This window comes from Scyliorhinus torazame, chromosome 5 (genome assembly GCF_047496885.1).
Source record: "Scyliorhinus torazame isolate Kashiwa2021f chromosome 5, sScyTor2.1, whole genome shotgun sequence".
In the NCBI taxonomy this organism is placed as follows: domain Eukaryota; kingdom Metazoa; phylum Chordata; class Chondrichthyes; order Carcharhiniformes; family Scyliorhinidae; genus Scyliorhinus; species Scyliorhinus torazame.
Genome location: NC_092711.1, coordinates 71,181,104 through 71,200,742, shown reverse-complemented (window position 1 = coordinate 71,200,742; position 19,639 = coordinate 71,181,104). Strand labels below are relative to the sequence as shown.

The window sequence follows — 19,639 nt, the reverse complement described above, 5'->3', positions numbered from 1 at the left end:
TGTGACGTTATCCCAGCACATCGTGATCCATTGGTTCCAGAAACAGAATACTGCGGATTGGACAACAGCTCAACCCCCGTCTGGAGGTCAAAGTGTCCCCCACCCCCACGTGAGCTCGGGAATTGCTTCCCCATTGTCTTCATGCAAGGAATTGACCAATGGGAGGAGCTGAGTGAACGGAAGCACTCTGAACACCCAGCCAATCAGACCGCGGGCTTTGTGCCAATGACTGCAAGCAGCTTCCTCGATTGTGTGAATATGGGGCTTGTGAAGCTGCTCATTGCAGCCCAGCAAAGCTGCTGCTGCTCCATCTCTGAATGAAGATTGAGATTCACACAGACTAAAACCTCCAAATGTAACATTTGTGAGTAAAACACTTTCTCTTCCCATTTTTATTTATTTTCCAATTCTAGGCTTCAATTGTTGACTTGCAGGAACTGGAGGGAAAGGAAGTGAATCCAGGGAGGGTGCAGACTCCAGAAAGGTTGGCCCAGGTATCTTCCTCTCTTAAGGGGCTTGTTTAGCACAGGGCTAAATCGCTGGCTTTGAAAGCAGACCAAGGCAGGCCAGCAGCACGGTTCAATTCCCGTACCAGTCTCCCCGAACAGGTGCCGGAATGTGGCGACTAGGGGCTTTTCACAGTAACTTCATTTTAAGCCTACTTGTGACAAGCGATTTTCATTTTCAAAACACTAACTCCATTTTCTCCCTCACATTGGCATATTTATTTGTCTGGCCAAAAATGTGGTCTCTTTCCTAATGTTCACAATTAAGAGTAGTTTCCCCTTGAGATGGCTGACATTTAAGGGGACAATGAATTAATATTGGACAGAGATATACCTGGTGTTGTTATGTGGTACATATTTGATATATTATTTATTCCACTTTTAAAATATAGTTCTGTATATCTTTACAATCCTCACAATACAGAGGAGATCAAACAGCAACTCCACTCTGAGCCACCCAGTCACTTGCATTCCCCCTATATTACTGTACTCGTGCAAGTTTATTTCCTTCAAGTATCCATCAAATTTCATGTGGAAACAGATGATTAAAACCACTCACTGTATAAATAGTGTTCTTTCGCATATCCTCTGACACCGCAGCATAATTAAGAAATTGAGTCTAGCATATTACACATTTTTAAACTGTTACATGTACACATAATACATATATTCCAGGAGACTGCGTAGAGTAGAAACTGTTGAGCAGTATGAATCAATCGTTCATGAGAATTGTTTGGGTGAATATTAGGTACAGCACAGTGATAATGGAGAGAATGTGTCTGGGTTGATCTTTGAGGAATGATATATGAAAGAAGGATTCGCAGAAACTAGAATTTTTCACAGAATTTACAGTGCAGAAGGAGGCCATTCGTCCCATCGAGTCTGCACCAGCTCTTGGAAAGAGCACCCTACCCAAGCCCACACCACCCTATCCCCATAACGCAGTCACCTCATTCAACTAGCACTAAGGGCAATTTTGGACATTAAGGGCAATTTAGCATGGCCAATCCACCTAACCAGCACATCTTTGGACTGTGGGAGGAAACCGGTGCACCCGGACGAAACCCACGCACACACTGGGAGAACGTGCAGACTCCACACAGACAGTGACCCAGCCGGGAATCGAAACTGGGACCCTGGAGCTGTAAAGCATTTGTGCTAACCACTATGCTACCGTGCTGCCCTAAATTTTTGATTTTCTATTTCTATCTTGTACTGGTAGCAATGACTGGTAGTGTTCTCCGTTTACAGGATTTAGAAGGGGAGAATTTGCAGACAGAAATCTCAAAAGGATTTTAAACATCAGTGTGACCGGAAAAGCACGAGACACACACAGGCCTGAGTGAGAGTGTTCCAGTGAACTGACAGTGGAACGAGCTTTAACCAGTAACACAGCTTGCATAAGCCTTGCTCGGGGAAACCATACATTTGCTTTGTGTGTGGGCGAGGCTTCAACTGATCAACCTCGAGTGACAAGGACACCCGCACCATGGGGAAACTGTGGAAATGCCGTGACTGTGAGAAGGGATTCAGATCCCCATCAGAGTTAGAGATTCATCGACGCAGCCACACTGGGGAGAGGCCATTCACCTGCTCCGAGTGTGGGAAGAGCTTCACTAATTCATCCAACTTATTGAAACACAAACGAGTTCACACCAGTGAGAGACCGTTCACCTGTTCTGACTGTGGGAAGGGATTCAAATCTCGATCAGAGCTAGAGATTCATCAACGCAGTCATACTGGAGAGAGGCCATTTACCTGCTCCGAGTGTGGTAAGGGATTCGCTCATTCATCCAATCTCCTGACGCACAAGCGTGTTCACACTGGGGAGAAGCCATTCTCCTGCTCTGTGTGTGGGAAGGGATTCAGCGATTCATCCACCCTGCGGAAACACCACCGAGTTCACACTGGGGAGAGGCCATTCACCTGCTCTGAATGTGGGAAGGGATTCACTCGATCATCCAACCTGGTGGCTCACCAGCAAGTTCACAATGGGGAGAGTCTGTTCACTTGCTCAGAGTGTGGGAAGGGATTTAGTAATTCATTCAACTTGCTGATACACCAGCGAGTTCACACTGGGGAGAGGCCGTTTACTTGCACCGTCTGTGGGAAGAAATTCACTCATTCTTCCTCTGTACGGACGCATCAGCGAGTTCACACTGGGGAGAGGCCATTCACTTGCACTCTGTGTGGGAAACGATTCACTCAGTCAGCCAGCCTGCTGGCACACCATGTCACTCACACCAATGAGAGACCTTTCAAATGCTCAAACTGCGAGAGTTGCTTCAAAATAGCTGCTGATCTGAGGGTCCACCAGCGCATTCACACCGAGGAGAGACCATTCAGCTGCTCTCACTGCATAAAAACATTTAGAACGTCATCCAGTCTTCGAAAACACCAACGAATTCACACCGGGGAGAGGCCGTACAACTGCTCTCTGTGTGGGAAAAGATTTAATGATTCATCCGCCCTGTTGACTCACCAGCGAGTTCACACCGGGGAGAGGCCATTCACCTGCTCTCAGTGTGGGAAGGGATTCACTCGATCATCCCACCTGCTGACACACCAGCAGATTCACACTGGGGAGAGGCTGTTCACCTGCTCTCAGTGTGGGAAGGGATTCAGTAATTCATTCAACTTGCGAACACACCAGCGAGTCCACACTGGGCAGAGACCATTCGCCTGCTCTGTGTGTGGGAAGGGATTCATTCAGTCATCTCACCTGAAGACACATCAGCGAGTTCACAAGTAATTACAGGGGTTGGGTTCTACTATTTTTGCTGCTGTTAATCCAGGACTGAAGCATGTTCATTCTGACAGTTGAGTGTGAGGTCAGAGGGTTTCTTTCAGCTGGACTGGCCGGTCTCACTACTCTGCTTCCAGTGGGCTGATGTTTATGGAGCCTGATAGAGCACGTTTCCATGGAAAGTATCCACAAATGTTAATGAAGGACATTTATTTTATCCTGGATAGTAATATTAATTTTTAGTTTTTATTTTAACAACCATTGCAGGTAGCTAGAAAATAAATACATTTGTCTGTTGCATTGAGTCTACAAACCAGGGCCAGGCCGGTCAGGTCAATTGGTCTGTGTCAGTATTTATGCTCCACGGGCAGCACGGTGGCGCAGTGGTAGCACTGCTGCCTCATGGCGCCGAGGTCCCAGGTTCGATCCCGGCTCTGGGTCACTGTCCGTGTGGAGTTTGCACATTCTCGCCGTGTTTGTGTGGGTTTCGCCCCCACAACCCAAAGATGTGCAAGGTAGGTGGATTGAACACACTTAATTGCCCCTTAATTGGAAAAAATGAATTGGGTACTCTAAATTTTTTAATTAAAAAAAAAAAGTATTTATGCTCCACATGAGTCTCCATCCACCCCTCTTCATATCCCCCATCAGCATCGCCTTCTATTCCTTTCTCCCTCATGTATGGATCCAGCTTCCCCCTCAATGTATTCATGCTGTTCACCTCAACCACCCGCTGTGGGAGTGAGTTCCACATTCTCACCACTCGCTGGATAAAGAGTTTTCCCATGCAATTCCTATTGGATTATTGAACACCTGCACAATAAAGACTTGCATCAAGTCACACTTCAGTCTTCTCTTTTCTTAAAGAAAAGCAGCCCCTGCCTTTCCTGAGGGCTAAATGCTCTCAGTTTTTCTGATACAGGATGATGTAGACGGGCTGGTCAGATGGGCAGATCTGTGGCAAATGGAATTTAAGCCTAAAAAGTGTGGGCTGATGCCTGTATTCATTAAAGATTACTGTATTCAATACTTACCTGTCAGTAATAGAAGATTGAATAAGTAGTGATCCTTAATTCTAATTAAATTAATGAATCAATAATCAATGAGTAGTTATACAACAAGGTTGAATTTTACTTGCGGTAAAATGTCAAACTTTAGTTACTGTTTATGTAAAGAATGTGCAATGAAGATAAAGATGGAATCATATCGAGCACAGAGGAAGATGGTTGTCATTCTTGGAGGTCAGTCATCTCAGCTCCAGGACATCACTGCAGGAGATCTTCAGGTTATTGTTCGAGGCCCAGCCGTCTTTAACAGCTTCCTCAACAACCTCCATTATAAGGTCAGGATTACTGATGTTCAGCAACATTCATCACTCCTCAGATACTGAAGCAGTCCATGTTCAAATGCAGTCAGACCTGGACAATATCTTGCCAGGGCTGGGAAGTGACAACTGACATTCGTGCCACACAAGTGCCAGACCTTCTCCAAATAGAATCTAATCATCGCTTCTTGACTTTCAATGACAGCATTGTTGAATCCCCCACTATCCACATCCTGGCATTTACCATTGGTCAGAAACTCAGCTGGACTAACCATATGAATACTGTGGCTACAAGAGTAGTTCAGAGGCTGGGAATCCTGTGGCTAATAACTCACCTCCTGACTCTCCAAAGCCCATCCACCATCTACAAGGCACAAGTCAGGAGTCTGATGGAATATTCTCCACCAACCTGGATGAGTGTAGCTCCAACACCATTCAAGAAGCTCAACGCCATCCAAGATAAAGCAGCCACCTTTATTAACAAGCTAGCCACAAACATTCAATGTCTCCACCAATGATGCACAATAACAGCAGATTGTACCATCCACAAGATGGACTGCAGGAACTAACCACAGCTTTTCGGACAGCACCTTCTGAACCCACAAACTCTACCGTCTAGAAGGACAACAGATACAAGGGATCGTCACCATCTGAAAGTTTCTCTCCAAGTCACTCACGATCCAGACTTGGAAATATATCACAAATTCTTTACTATTGCTGGGTCAAACTCCTGAAATTCCCTCCCTATCAGCACTGTGGGCTTACCTACACCACAGGAACTGCAGCGGTTCAAGAAGGCAGCTCACCACCATATTCTCAAGGGCAATTGGGGATGGACAATAAATGTTGGCCCAGTCAGCAAAATCCACATCGCTTGAATGAAAAATAAATAAAATTAATAGCGAGAGAAACCTTTAACCTCGGACTTAAGGAGTAGGAGTGCAGAGGAGATTCACTAGGTTGATCCCAGAGTTGAGGGGATTAGATTATGACGAGAGGTTGAGTAGACTGGGACTGTACTCATTGGAGTTTAGAAGGATGCGGGGGGGATCTTATTGAGACATATAAAATTACGAAGGGAATAGATAGGATAGATGCGGGCAGGTTGTTTCCACTGGTCGGGGAAAGCAGAACTAGGGGGCATAGCCTCAAAATAAGGGGAGGTAGATTTAGGACGGAGTGTAGGAGGAACTTCTTCACCCAAAGGGTCGTGAATCTCTGGAATTCCTTGCCCAGTGAAGCAGTTGAGGCTCCTTCTTTAAACGTTTTTAAGAAAAAGATAGATGCCTTTCTAAAGAATAAAGGGAGTCGGGGATATGGTGTACGGGCCGGACAGTGGAGCTGAGTCCACAAAGATCAGCCATGATCTCATTAAATGGCGGAGCAGGCTCGAGGGGCCAGATGGCCTACTCCTGTTCCTAGTTCTTATGTTCTTATGTAAATAAACATTGAGTACCCAATTATTTATTTATTTATTTATATTTTCCAATTAAGGGACAATTTAGCGAAGCAAATCCACCTAACTTGCACATCATTGTGTTGTGGGGGTGAAACCCACGCAGTCACGGGGAGAATGGGCAAACTCCACACGGAAGTGACCCGGAGCCGGGATATGAACCCGTATCCTCGGCCCCGTAGGAAGCAGTGCTCACCACTGTGTCACGTGCCACCTACCTTTAACCTCTCATTAGCCTCAGTTTGAAACTGTACAAGGGATTGTATAGATTCAGATAACGGAATAGTGAATGAGGGATTGTATAGAATCAGATAAAGGAATAGTGAATGAGGGATTGTATAGAATCAGATAACGGAATAATGAATGAGGGATTGTATAGAATCCGATAAAGGAATAGTGAATGAGGGATTGTATAGAATCAGATAACGGAATAATGAATGAGGGATTGTATAGAATCAGATAACGGAATAGTGAATGTGGGATTGTATAGAATCAGATAACGGAATAGTGAATGAAGGATTGTATAGAATCAGATAAAGGAATAGTGAATGAGGGATTGTATAGAATCCGATAAAGGAATAGTGAATGTGGAATTGTTTAGAATCAGATAAAGGAATAGTGAAGGAGGGATTGTATAGAATCAGATAAAGGAATAGTGAAGGAGGGATTGTATAGAATCAGATAACGGAATAGTGAATGAGGGATTGTATAGAATCCAATAAAGGGACAGTATGAAGCGGTTCCATTGCATTTCTGTCTAAGATAATCAGATGGTGGTGTAAGTAATGGAGAATCCAGTAACCAAACTGACCAATTGTCAACAAGCCCCAATCTGACGTGAGGGAATGGTCAATTTGGCAGATAAAAGGTCTTCTTTGCTGGCCAAGTACTGAAGATTCCCGAGACCGTGTTCCAAGGAAATTACTGTCAAAGAAGGAGCCAGAGATGGTTATGCTTCGACAGACTGATCACCCGCATGAAGTTGTAAATGTCAATGTTTTAAAGTTAAGTAAACGTTTTTCTTTCAATAAATGTCTTTTTAATTTTACTATACAGAGAATTCTGACATTGCTTTAATTAAAGTATCGCCCGAACCAAAGCGACTTATCAAATGGTTGAATCAGTTCTTTAGCCAATTAAATTGCAGATAATAAGTTCAAATACAAATCTTAAATTTTAAAACTTGCATTTCTGTAGCACCTTTCATGACCACGGGTTGTCCCAAAGTGTTACAGCCAATGAAGTACTTTTGAAGAGTAGTCACTGTTGTAATGGAGGAGACGCAGCAGCCAATTTAACACAGCAAGATCCCACAAACAGCAATGTGATAATGAGCAGATGGTTTGTTGTCGGTCAGGCTGGTTTAGCTCACTTGGCTAGCTAGCTTTACGAAGCAGAGACAAGGCCAGCAGCGCAGGTTCAATCCCCGTACTGGCTGAGGTTATTCATGAAGGCCCTGCCTTCTCAACCTTGCCCCTCGTCTGGGATGTGGTGATCCTCAGGTTAAATCACCACCAGTCAGCTCTCCCCCTCAAAGGGGAAAGCAGCCTATGGTCTTTTGGGACTATGGCAACTTTACCTTCCCTGTTGTCAGTGATGTTGATTGATAAATATTGCCCAGGACACTGGGGAGAACTCCCCTGCTCTTTGAAATTGTGGCCTGATGGGGCGGTTGAGTCAGCATCTCATCCAAAAGACAGACAGCAGAGCAGCTCCAATTCATTTCCTTTATTGTGAGGGGATTTGATTACAGGAATGAGGCCATACATGGAATATTATATGCAGTTTTGGTCTCCCTATCTGAGGAAGGATGTTCTTGCTATGGAGGGAGTGCAGTAAAGGTTTATCATACTGATTCCTGGGATGGAGGGACTGCTGTATGAGGAGAGGTTAGTCAGTTAGGATTGTATTCGCTGGAGTTCGGAAGAATGAGGAGGGATCTCATAAAAACCTACAAAAACCTAACAGGACTAGACAGGGTAGATGCAAGAAGAATGTTCCCGATGGTGAGGGTGTCCAGAACCAGGAGTCATAGTCTGAGGATACAGGGTAGACCATTGAGGACAGAGATGAAGATAAATCTCTTTTCCCAGAGAGTGGAATTTGTTACCACAGGAAGCAGTTGAGGCTAAAACATTGTATGTTTTCAAGAAGCAGTTAGATATAGCACTTAGGGCGAAGGGAATCAAAGGACATGAGGGGGGATGGGGGGGGGGGGGGTAGGATTAGCCAACTGAGGTGGATGATCAGCCATGATCATGATAAATGGTGGCGCAGGCTCGAAGGGCCGAATGGCCTCGACCTTCTATTTTCCATGTATCTGTGTCAATGACAGCCAGCTAACGGAGCTGAGGGCTGGATTTAGATGTGAATAACGGGGCCTTTCTCTCAGGAAACTGTCATTGGCCTCACAATGACAGAGAAACAGTATGGTGTGAGAGGACTGACTGGGAAATGAGCCTCCAACCAATCATAGAGGCAGGTGTGAAGATGAATGAATTCAAAGAGAAACTGGATGAAGGCGTGAGGGAAATAAACACGGGAATATAACAGGGCAATGAGACTGACTGATTTACTCAGTGAGCAGGCATGGAAATGATGGGCCAAATGGCCTCCAGCTCTGATTTAGTGGCTGATCCAAAGAGAACAGCTTCTGCTGCTCCAGTCTCTCCAACTCACTGAACTCCTTCATCCCTGGCACCATTCTCAGAAATCCTCTCTGCACCTTCTCGGGGAACGTCACATCTTTCCAAAAGTGTGGGGCCCATAGGTAGGATTCTATTCTGGGGGGAGAGAATTGAAAAGCAGGGAGGTTATGTTCAACTTGTTTAGTACCATGGTCAGACTACACAGGATGTACTGTCAACATTAGTGATCTTCATTTCGAAAAAGGAAATGGTGGCACTGGAACAATTGTCAAACGTATCCAAAATGATCAGATCAGAATTGAAATAATTGATTGCTCAATAAAGGCTGGGGTGCTTTTCTCTGGATAAGAAGAGACTGACAAGTCTTGAAAATTATGAAAGGTCCAATAATCCAATAGGGATTTCATGAGCTAACTGGCCTGGCCCTGTGCTGTAGACTCAATGGAACTGAGTATTTATTTTAGATTTAACTGCAGTGGTAGGAAAACACTATTTACTATCCAGGATAAAATAAATGGACTTCATCAGCTTTTGTGGATCATTTCAGTGGAAAGGTGAACCTTCTGGCTCAAAGAGCACCAGCCCACTGCAGAGACATGGGACCGGCCAGTCCAGCAGAAAGAAACCCTCTGACCTCCCACTTCACCCACTGTCAGAATGAACATGGCTCAGTCCTGGATGTGAGTAACAGCAGCATTAACATCAGAATCCAACCCCTGTCATCACTTGTGAACATGCTGGTGTCTCAGCAGGTGGAATGAATCAATAAATCCTTTCTCACAGTCGGAGCAGGTGAATGGCCTCTCCCCACTGTGAACATGCTGGTGTTTCAGGAGGCTGGATAACTGAGTGAATCCTTTCCCACACTGCCAGCAGGTGAACGGCCTCTCCCCAGTCTGAATGCGCCGGTGTCTCTGCAGGTTGGATGAAGTAGTAAATTTTTTCCCACAGTCGGAGCAGGTGAATGGCCTCTCCCCAGTGTGAATGCGCCGGTGAGTCAGCAGACTGGATGAATCACTGAATCTCTTCTCACACGTGGAGCATGTGAATGGCTTCTCACTGGTGTGAAGACGCTGGTGCGTCTTAAGGCTGGATGACTGATTGAATCCCTTGCCACACTTAGAGCAGGTAAATGGCCTCTCCCCAGTGTGAACTCGCTGGTGTACCAGCAGGCTGGATGAATCCATGTATCTCTTCCCACAATTGGAGCAGGTAAAGGGCCTCTCCCCAGTGTGAACTCGCTGGTGTAACAGCAAGGCAGATGAATCAATGTATCCCTTCCCACACATGGAGCAGATGAATGGCCTCGCCCCAGTGTGAACTTTCTGGTGGGTTACCAGGTTGGATGACTGAGCAAATCCCTTTCCACACTCAGAGCAGGTGAATGGTCTCTCCCCAGTGTGAACTCGTTTGTGTGTTTGCAGATGGGATGACTGAGCAAATCCCTTCCCACACTCAGAGCAGGTGAATGGTCTCTCCGCAGTGTGAACTCGTTTGTGTGTTTGCAGATGGGATGACTGAGTGAATCCCTTCCCACACTTAGAGCAGGTGAAAGGCCTCTCCCCAGTGTGAATATGTAAATGAGCTTCCAGCCCAGATGGTAAATGGAATCCCTTCCCACATTTCCCACATTTCCACGGTTTCTCCATGGTGTCGATTTTCTTGTGTCTCTCCAGGTTAGTTGGACGGGCCCAATTGTTGGGTTTCAATCCGCTGTGAATGGTGTGATGCTTTTTCAAACTGTGTAACAGTTAGTGCACTGGAACACTCTCACCCGGGTGTGTGTCTCGGTGCTTTTCCAGTCACATTGATGGTTAAAATGCTTTGAAGCAGACAGAACAATCATTTTCCTTCTAGATTCAAAAGCTGATGAAATTCAGGTCCCGATGAATCGAGTGACTCTGTCAGATCTGGACATGCTGTTTCATTGGAGATTTCTGACTGCAAATCCTCCACTTCTGATATCCTTTAAAGGGAGTTTATAAGTCATCACTGTCAGTATGGGAGAGAAATTCAAAACAGACAATTTTAGTAGTTGCTATGGGACATTCTTTCCCCTCTCCTTCCACAAAATCTGTAAACCTCCATCCCTCCACTCTCACTCTGCTGTACCTAACATACACCCTCCCAATTACCCTCCTGAATGTATCAATTCATCCAGTATTATATTACAGAATAGAAAAATTCTAAATGGCCAGACAATGTAATAAATCAAAGGAGAAGGTTTTTATTTACTGTAACAATCAAACTAAAAACATAAATGAATCATTTATTAACAAATAGTATTTGAATAGCCAGGATAAATTTGACTTTAAATATCTCAGATAATAAAAACAGGTTCCACAAAATCTCAGCATTTCCCCCCTCAGCAGATTTATCTCTAATTCCAGTTCCAGAGTCCCACAACTGTATTTCCCAGGGAGAGTAAGAAAGTGTTTGACTTACAGATGTTGGATAGAAGAGGAAGTTTTGAAGTCTGTGTGTGAAGCTAAAATCCAATGCTCGGTTGTTTCAAATCAAACTGCAGGACTTGGAAGAAAATGATGGGAAGACATTTTGCAAAGTTCCCTCCCCCACTCCCTCAGCTGTAGGCCCAGCGCGCAAGCGCAGAAAGCGCTGCTGACCCGAACTGTGCCCGAGCTGTGTCAGCAAGCTGAGTGCGGCTGCCGCCAGCGGTCGCTCCCGATCTCTTTTTGGACCAGCCAGCCGCCGTAGGGAGAAAAGGGCGCGCGTGTGCGCGCGAGCGGAGTAGGCCCAGGTATCTCGTAAATACATTAACATCCTTTAACTCCCTCAGTTTGACACATTATTTGTCTGGCTGGCAGGATGGTGTCCTACCTAATGTTCACAATGAAAGGGATCGTTTTCCAAGTAGATGAATGAGTTTAAAACGAATAGTAAATTAATACAGTACAGATGATTATATGGTACATAATGTATTATTTATGATTTCTAAAGTTCATTATAATAATTTTTTCTATTGTAATATATCGCAGTGTAGCTGCATTATATATTTCCAGTTTTAGAGACATGACAGTACAGAAGGAACTCGAGTCCTGCTAACTCTGTACAGCAATCCAGTCAGTCCCATTCCCCCTTTATATCCGTGTTCAGCTGAATAGAACAGAATAGAATCCCAACAGTGCAGAAACAGGCCATTCGGCCCATCAATCTGCACCAACACTTTTGGACATTTAGGAGCAATTTAGCATAGCCAATCTACCTAACTGCACATCTTTGGACTGTGGGGGGAAACCAAAGCACCGGAGGAAACCCACACAGACAAAGGGAGAAAGTGCAAAATCCACACAGACAATCAGAAGAATTGAACCTGGGTCCCTGGTGCTGTGAGGCAGCAGTGCTGAGCACTGTGCCAGCTGAAAGGTTATTTCCTTCAAGCATCTGTCCAATTTCATTTTGAAATCACTGATCATCTCTGCTTCACCCTCATTGACAGTGAATTCCAGGTATTGATCACTCACTGCCAAAATAAAGCTCTTTCTCACTGACCCCTATCTCTCTAATCACGTAATAGAGCACTGCATATTACATACTTCTATAATCCCCATGCAAAAATACATTTGGGTCATTCAATCCATTATGTCTGTCTAGGCTCTCCAAATGAGCATCATGACTTAGTACCTGTCTCCTGCCTTTTATTTCTCTCTAAGAAATACAGGGAGTTGTGAAACTCTGTAATTGCATTTACTGCTTATTCTCTTCCCACACCGAGTGATGCATTAAGGCAGATTTCCATCTTTTTCTAAAGCTAGTAATTCCTGAAACAGGTTGCGAGTCTGTCACAGGGGATGTCAACATTGCTGAAGTCTCTCCCATTCTTACCGCCAGCCATTGATGAGTCTGGAAGGATTTCCATGTTGATCCACTCAATCTGCTTGACTGCTCCCTGTACCCACTTCCCTCGACCATCAATTTCCAGGGTGGGACACGAACCCGAAGCTTCCTGCTCAGAGGCAGGGCACTAGTCACTGCGCCACAAGACATCTAGTGCCTAGTATGTTGAGAGGGAAAGTGCTTGTGATTTTGTGCAGCTATTTAAAGTCAAATTTATCCTGTCTATTCAAACACTATTTGTCTCTGAATGCATAATTCAGTGATGTTGATTTTAGTTTGATTGTTACTGTAAAAAATTTAAACACATGAAACCTCGTCCATCTTTTCCTTTGAGTAATTTTGGAATTTTTTATTTTATGGTTATGGTTTCCCAGGGGACTCAGCAACAGAGATATATCCAGTGTTGTTTTATAGAACATATTAGGTGTAATATTTATGTTTCAGTTATAGAATTTATTTATTTCTATTTTTGTAATCTAGTATTGTCGCTATGTTATACATTTCCAGTTCAAGACATTATAGTTCAAAAGGAATCCATTTGGAAATTTGAGACATCAAATCTCTGCATTCCAATCCACTCAGTCCCATTTCCCCCTCTATATCCCCTTAGCCCCAAATGTTAATTTCCGTCCAAGTGCCCATCTAGTTTCATTTTGAAACCATTTGTCTCCTCTTCTATCATCCTCAGACAGTGAGTTCCAGATTATGACCCACTCACTGTCTAAAGAAACTTCTTCCTCACATCCCCCACCCACTGTCATAAACTAGAATTGCCTGTACTAAATGTTTATCCTGATGACTTTTGTCAAATCCTTTTCCAGAATATCAGAAGGGGAGGATTTGCAGACATAAATCTCAAATCAAATGTCAAGTGGAGAATTGACAGTCGCTCGATTGTCTGGACCTGAATATCAATGGCTTTTGAATCTAGAAGGAGAAATGTTTGTCTGTTCTGTAAACTTCAGAAGATTTTAAACATCAGTGCGACTGAAAAAGCACCAAGACATCTATGTGAATTAGAGTGTTCCGGTGTGGTAAAGATATTTAACCAGTTCCACAGCCTGAAGAACCATCACACCATTCACAGCCGAGAAAGACCGTATCCGTGCTGTGTGTGAGGACGTGTCTGCTGATCAGTGAACCTCGAAAGAGACAAGGACACCAACACCATGGAGAAACCGTGGAAATGTGAGGACTGTGGGAATGGATTCAGTTCCCCGTCTCAGCTGGAGATCCATCGACGCAGGCACACTGGGGAGAAACCATTTACCTGCTCCGAGTGTGGAAGGGGATTTACTAATTCATCTGACCTGCTGACACACCAGCAAGTTCACACAGGAGAGAGGCCATTCACCTGCTCTGAGTGTGGGAAGGGATTCTGTCGTTCCTCCAGCCTGCTGGAACATCAGCGAGTTCACACTGGGGAGAAGCCATTCACCTGCTCTGAGTGTGGGAAGGGATTCTCTCGGTCTTCCCATCTCCTGGTACACAAGCGAGTTCACACCGGGGAAAGGCCATTCACCTGCTTTGAATGTGAGAAGGGATTCATTAATTCATCCAAACTGCGGATATACCAGAGAGTTCACACTGGAGAGTGGCCGTTCACCTGCTTTGAGTGTGAGAAGCGATTCACTGATTTATCAAATCTGCGGACACACCAACGAGTTCACACCGGGGAGAGGCCATTCAAATGCTCAGAGTGTGAGAAGAGATTCCGTCATTCATCCAGCCTGCGGATACACCAGCGAGTTCACACAGAGGAAAAGATATTCGTCTGTTCGGGTTGTGGGAAGGAATTTTATTGCTCTGCCTCCCTGCGGATACACCAGCGAATTCACACTGGGGTGAGGCCATTCACCTGCTCTCAGTGTGGGAGGGGCTTCAGTCGGTCAGCCCACCTGCAGACCCACCAGCTCGTTCACACTGGGGAGAGACCGTTCCCCTGCTCCGAGTGTGGGAAGGGATTCACTCGGTTATCCATCCTGCTGACACACCAGCGGATTCACACCGGTGAAAGGCCATTCACCTGCTCTGAGTGTGGGAAGGGATTCATTGATTCATCCACCCTGCTGACACACCAGCGAGTTCACACTGGGGAGAGACCATTCACCTGCTCTGTGTGTGGGAAGGGATTCACTCGGTCATCCATCCTGAAGACACATCAGCGAATTCACCAGTAATTGCGGGGGTTGGATTCTGCTATTATTGCTGCTGTTAATCACATCCAGAACTGAACCATGTTCATTCTGACAGTTGAGTTCATGTTCTTTCTGACAGTTGAGTGGTCGGGTCGGAGGGTTTCTTTCAGCTGGACTGGCCGGTCTCACGACTCTGCTTCCAGTGGGCTGATGTTCATTGAGCCTGGGAGAGCACGTTTCCATGGAAATGACCCACAAAAGCTGATGAAGGACATTTATTTTATCCTGGACAGCAAATAGTGTTATTCCTGCCTCTCCAGGTAGATCTAAAATACATACATTTGTGTCTGTTGCATTGGGTCTACAGCACAGGGCCAGGCCGGTTGGATCAATTGGTCTGTGTCGTATTTATGCTCCACATGATTCTCCACCCGCCCCTCTTCATCTCCCCCATCAGCATCTCCTTCTGTTCCTTTCTCTCGCATGTATGTATACAGCTTCCCCTTCAATGAATTCATGCTGTTCACCTCAACCACTCGCTGTGGGAGTGAGTTCCACATTCTCACCACTCGCTGGATAAAGAGGTTTCTCATGAAATCCCTATTGGATTATTGAAGCCTGCATAATCTTAAAGACTTGCATCAGGTCACACTTTAGTCTTCTCTTTTTTTAAAGAAAAGCAGCCCCCGCCTTTCCTGAGGGCTAAATGCTCTGTTTTTCTGATACAGAATGATGTAGACGGGCTGGTCAGATCTGTGGCAAATAGAATTTAAGCCTGAAAAATGTGGGCTGATGCCTGTATTCATTAAAGATTATTGTATTCACTACTTACCTGTCAGTAACAGAAGATTGAATAAGTAGTGATCCTTAATTCTAATGTAATTAATGAATCAATAATCAATGAGTAGTTATATACCAAGACTGAATTTTACTTGCTGTAAAATGTAAAACTTTAGTTCCTGTTTATGTAAAGAATGTGCAATGAAGATAAAGATGGAATAATGTCGAGCACAGAGGAAGATGGTTGTCATTGTTGAGGTCAGTCATCTCAGCTCCAGGACATCACTGCAGGAGATCTTCAGGTTCTTGTCCGAGGCCCAACCGTCTTTAACAGCTTCATCAACAACCTTCCTCCATCATATTCCTTTTTCCCTCATGTATGTATACAGCTTCCCCTTCAATGGATTCATGCTGTTCACCTCAACCACTCGCTGTGGGAGTGAGTTCCACATTCTCACCACTTGCTGGGTAAAGAGGTTTCTACAGAAATTCCTATTGGATTATTGAACCTCTGCATAATCTTAAAGACTTCCATCAGGTCACCCTTCAGTCTTCTCTTTTTAGAAAAACGCAACCCTGGTCTTTCCTCTCAGTTCTGGTATTACTCTCATTGGGTAAACCAGTGTCCCATTTCCCTGTTCTGTCCCTTTGTCCTTTCAGGTTTATTTCCCTCAAGTGTCCATCCATTTTCCTTGTTAAATCTTTCATTGTCTCTGGCCTCATAGGCAGCGAGTTCCTGCTCATTACCACTCACTGCATTAAACTTCTCCCTCACATCCCCCTGCATCAGTCCAGAACTCACAAATCTGTGCACCCTCATCCTTGTACCATCAGCTAATCGGAACAGCTTTTCCTTTTTCACCTCATCTAAAGCTGCCATAAACTTGTCCACCTCGATCACATCTCCCCTCACCCTCCTGTGTTCCAAGGTGAACAACCTCAGTGTCTCCACCCTAACCTTGTGGATAAAATTCCTCCTCCCTGGAAGCATTCTCCAAATCTCTTCTACACCATCTCAAGGAGCCTGACATCCCTCCTAAAGTGTGGAAGAAGATTTTGACCAATGAAGGAACAGGGTGGCACAAAATAAGCCATTTCTGTCTCGAAAAGAGAATCCAGAATGTTTGAGTCTGAGAAATGAACTAAAAAAAGATCCACCTACAACTGAGCAAGAAGAAGCGAGTTTAACTGTGGAAATGACTGGAATCTTCTCTGTAGATTGGAACAATGGAGAAACTACAAACATGGGAGAAAGTAAAGTTCTAAAGGTGAACTATGAACTGTTCTAAAAACTGAACTTGAAAATTCACATCTGAGCAGCAGTGAGGACTCTCCTCTCGCAGAAAGAACTTTGGACAATAATTATCATAAGAAGAAAACTTTCAGAAAACACAGCAGCAGTAACATTCCTTCTTCAGTGGACTGTGTTTCCTGGACATGGAATTCAGTTGTTATCAAGATGGACTTGTGAACCTGAGATGGACATTGGAGGGATATTATGTGTATTTCAGGTTCAAAGTCAGTTAAACATAGGGAAACATAGGACTTAGAAAGAAGAGTAGGCCATTTGGCCCTTCGAGCCTGCTCCACCATTCAATAAGTTCACAGCTGTTGTTAAGATATACGTGCTATGCATTGGTGAGACTGGGGGAAGTATTTAAAATGGAGACCACAGATATTTTGGAGGATTATCAAATCATGGATGTTGTGAAATATAGAATCCCTACAGTAGAGGAGGCCATTCAGCCCATCGAGTCTGCTCTGGCCCTCCGAAAGAACATCCTCCCTTTTTGAAACAATTTTTCCAATTAAGGGGCAATTTAGCGTGGCCAATCCACCTACCCTGCACATCTTTTTGGGTTGTGGGGGTGAGACCCACGCAGACACGGGGAGAATGTGCAAACTGCACACAGACTGTGACCCGGGCCGGGATCGAACCTGGGTCCTCGGTGCCCTGAGGCAGCAGTGCTAACCACTGCGCTACTGTGCTGCCCTAAGAACACCATCCCTAAGCCCATTCCCCCAACCCGCAACCCCAACTAACCACATCTTTGGACACTATGGGGCAATTTAACTTGGCCAATCCTGCTAGTCTACACATCTTTGGACTGTGACAGGAAACAAAATCACCCGGAGGAAATCCACGCAGACAATCACCCAAGGCTGGAATCGTACCCAGGTCCGTGTCGCTGTGAGGCAGCAGTCTTACCCACTGGAGTGCTGGAGTAACATTACTGTCCATTTTAATGTTCACATAATATATTTGTAGATCAGAGACAGAAGGACAGGAACTTGCAATCAGTTTGGAAATAACTCCAATATCTCCTGTTCTCAAACACTTTGTCTGGAAAGTTAACAAATGGGATGAAGCCAAATCTTTAAAAGTCTTTATTTCAAATCGTCACCGTGCTGTCAGTGGAAAGGGTTAACTTCAATTTCTCTGCTCCCAAAGGTATTGGAGCAAACATTCTCAAATGTGCACAACTGTGTTGACTTTGTGTAACTTTATTTTCAGATAAAAGAACCAAACACCATTTTAAACTTTGTTTCCTCAATTCTTTGGGCATTTTTCTCAGCTTTGCCCAAATGTGTTTTTTCCTCTTTCTTCAGGCACCTTTCCAATTGATTCAAATAAAACTAAAGAAAAATAAAGGTAAAACAATCAGCTTTCACAGGTAACCAAAAGCTTCAACCTTCTTACACCAAAAGAAGTTAAAGAGGGTGGAGCTTCAAAAACTTGTGAAATCCAATTCACAACGTTAAGGCTGAAGTTTAACTTAAGAGAATCCAACATTTCACTGCCTTTTACAATTGTACAAATAAATTGCAATTCATACTTAAAGATTTACTTTTACTCAGTAATTAGAACATGTCACTTTTCTCAGCAGAGACTCCAGATCAAATTCCAATTGTTCACGTCTCTTGTAGCTGGTGTGTGGAGAAGATCATGTTCACTTAGATGTCAGCACAGAAACCGCACTGTGATTCTGGATACACTCAGTCTGCAAGTAGATGGATCTTTTAAACATCTCCCTGGCGAAGGTCTTTCCAGTGATGCTAAGGAGTGAGATGTCCCTGTAGTTGTTGCAATCTCCTCGGTCACTACTGCATTTATAGGTTATGATGATTTTAGCATCATGCACATGGAATTGTTCCGACCTCCCAACAGAGGAGGAGGTGGTGAAGGTATGACAGTCGATGGGACTTTCTGTGTGTGAGCAGTTCAGCTGGAATTCCATCTTTGTCGGGCACCTTTCTGCTTGCTCAGCAATCAATGGCCTTTTCCAGCTCAAATGATGAGGGTTCCTTGTCCAACTGAACCATGACAGGAAGCTGCAGGAGATTGCAGAGACTGGGAGATGTCCACAGCTCACAGTCATGTTCAACCCAGCGGGACATCTGTTTACATCTGCCAGGATGTCACCATCTGGGATTTCAGGGGCACAACTTTGGTGATGGTGACCCAGCGCCCTCTTCCCATCACACACAGCACACAGATTTCTGTTATCGCAGGCAGTTTGGAATTACTGACGTTGGCTGATTCAGTGTTTATTTGCACAATCTCTCCGTGTTTTATACAAGTGTCTTGATTATTTTCACATGCTGCCGTGTTCTCGGTGTTGGGTTTATGTTGTACATCAGGTCGGCTTTGCTTTTTGCTTCAATGACAGATATCATCTCTGCTGAGTGTGTCTCAAACCAGTCTGTGCTGTAGGTTCCACTTTTACCATTGAATCCTGTCGGATCTTTAGTGTAGAAGGAGGCCATTTGACCCATTGAGTCTGCACAGACCCTCTGAAAGAGCACTCTATCTCAGCCCACTCCCGGCCCGATCCCCGAACCCTGGCTGCTGCCGCTGATTGATTGATTGATTGATATTTATTGTCACATGTACCGAAGTACAGTGAAAAGTGTTTTTCCGCGGCCAAGGGAACGTACACAGTACGTACATAGCAGACAAAAGAATAATCGACAGAGTACATTGACGGTGGTTCATCAACAAAATAGTGATTGGTTACAGTGCGGAACAAGGCCAAACAAGAGCAGCATAGGGCGTTGTGAATAGTGTTCTTACAGGGAACAGATCAGTCCAAGGGAGAGTCTTTGAGGAGTCAGTAGCTGTTGGGAAGAAGCTGCTCCTATGTCTGGATGTGCAGGTCTTCAGACTTCTGTACCTTCTGCCTGA

General features: G+C 44.6%; 2 protein-coding genes across 3 annotated transcripts; one reads left to right on the top strand and one right to left on the bottom strand.

Moving 5' to 3' along the window:
• Positions 1 to 20: 20 nt before the first annotated feature.
• LOC140418350 (uncharacterized) lies at positions 21 to 17,994 on the top strand. The gene is given in 3 exon segments (XM_072501825.1): positions 21 to 364; positions 1,758 to 3,254; positions 13,782 to 17,994. Coding segments are annotated over 2 exon segments (2,247 nt in total). The 5' UTR covers positions 21 to 364; positions 1,758 to 1,995; the 3' UTR covers positions 14,770 to 17,994.
• On the bottom strand, positions 6,700 to 11,269 carry LOC140418345 (uncharacterized). 2 transcript variants are annotated; one of them, XM_072501813.1, is made up of 2 exons: positions 11,126 to 11,269; positions 6,700 to 10,672 (listed from the first exon to the last, which is right to left on the bottom strand). In XM_072501813.1, exon 2 carries the CDS (start codon positions 10,327 to 10,329, stop codon positions 9,403 to 9,405), a length of 927 nt encoding a protein of 308 aa, XP_072357914.1. In that variant the 5' UTR covers positions 10,330 to 10,672; positions 11,126 to 11,269; the 3' UTR covers positions 6,700 to 9,402. The 2 variants fall into 2 exon arrangements, with proteins under 2 accessions (XP_072357914.1, XP_072357912.1); XM_072501811.1 differs by having other exon boundaries at positions 6,700 to 10,646; positions 11,126 to 11,262.
• Positions 17,995 to 19,639: the final 1,645 nt, after the last annotated feature.

Excerpts from the sequence above, each read along its gene's own strand:
- LOC140418345 (XM_072501813.1), bottom strand. The coding sequence starts at position 10,329 with ATGGAGAAACCGTGGAAATGTGGGAAATGTGGGAAGGGATTCCATTTA.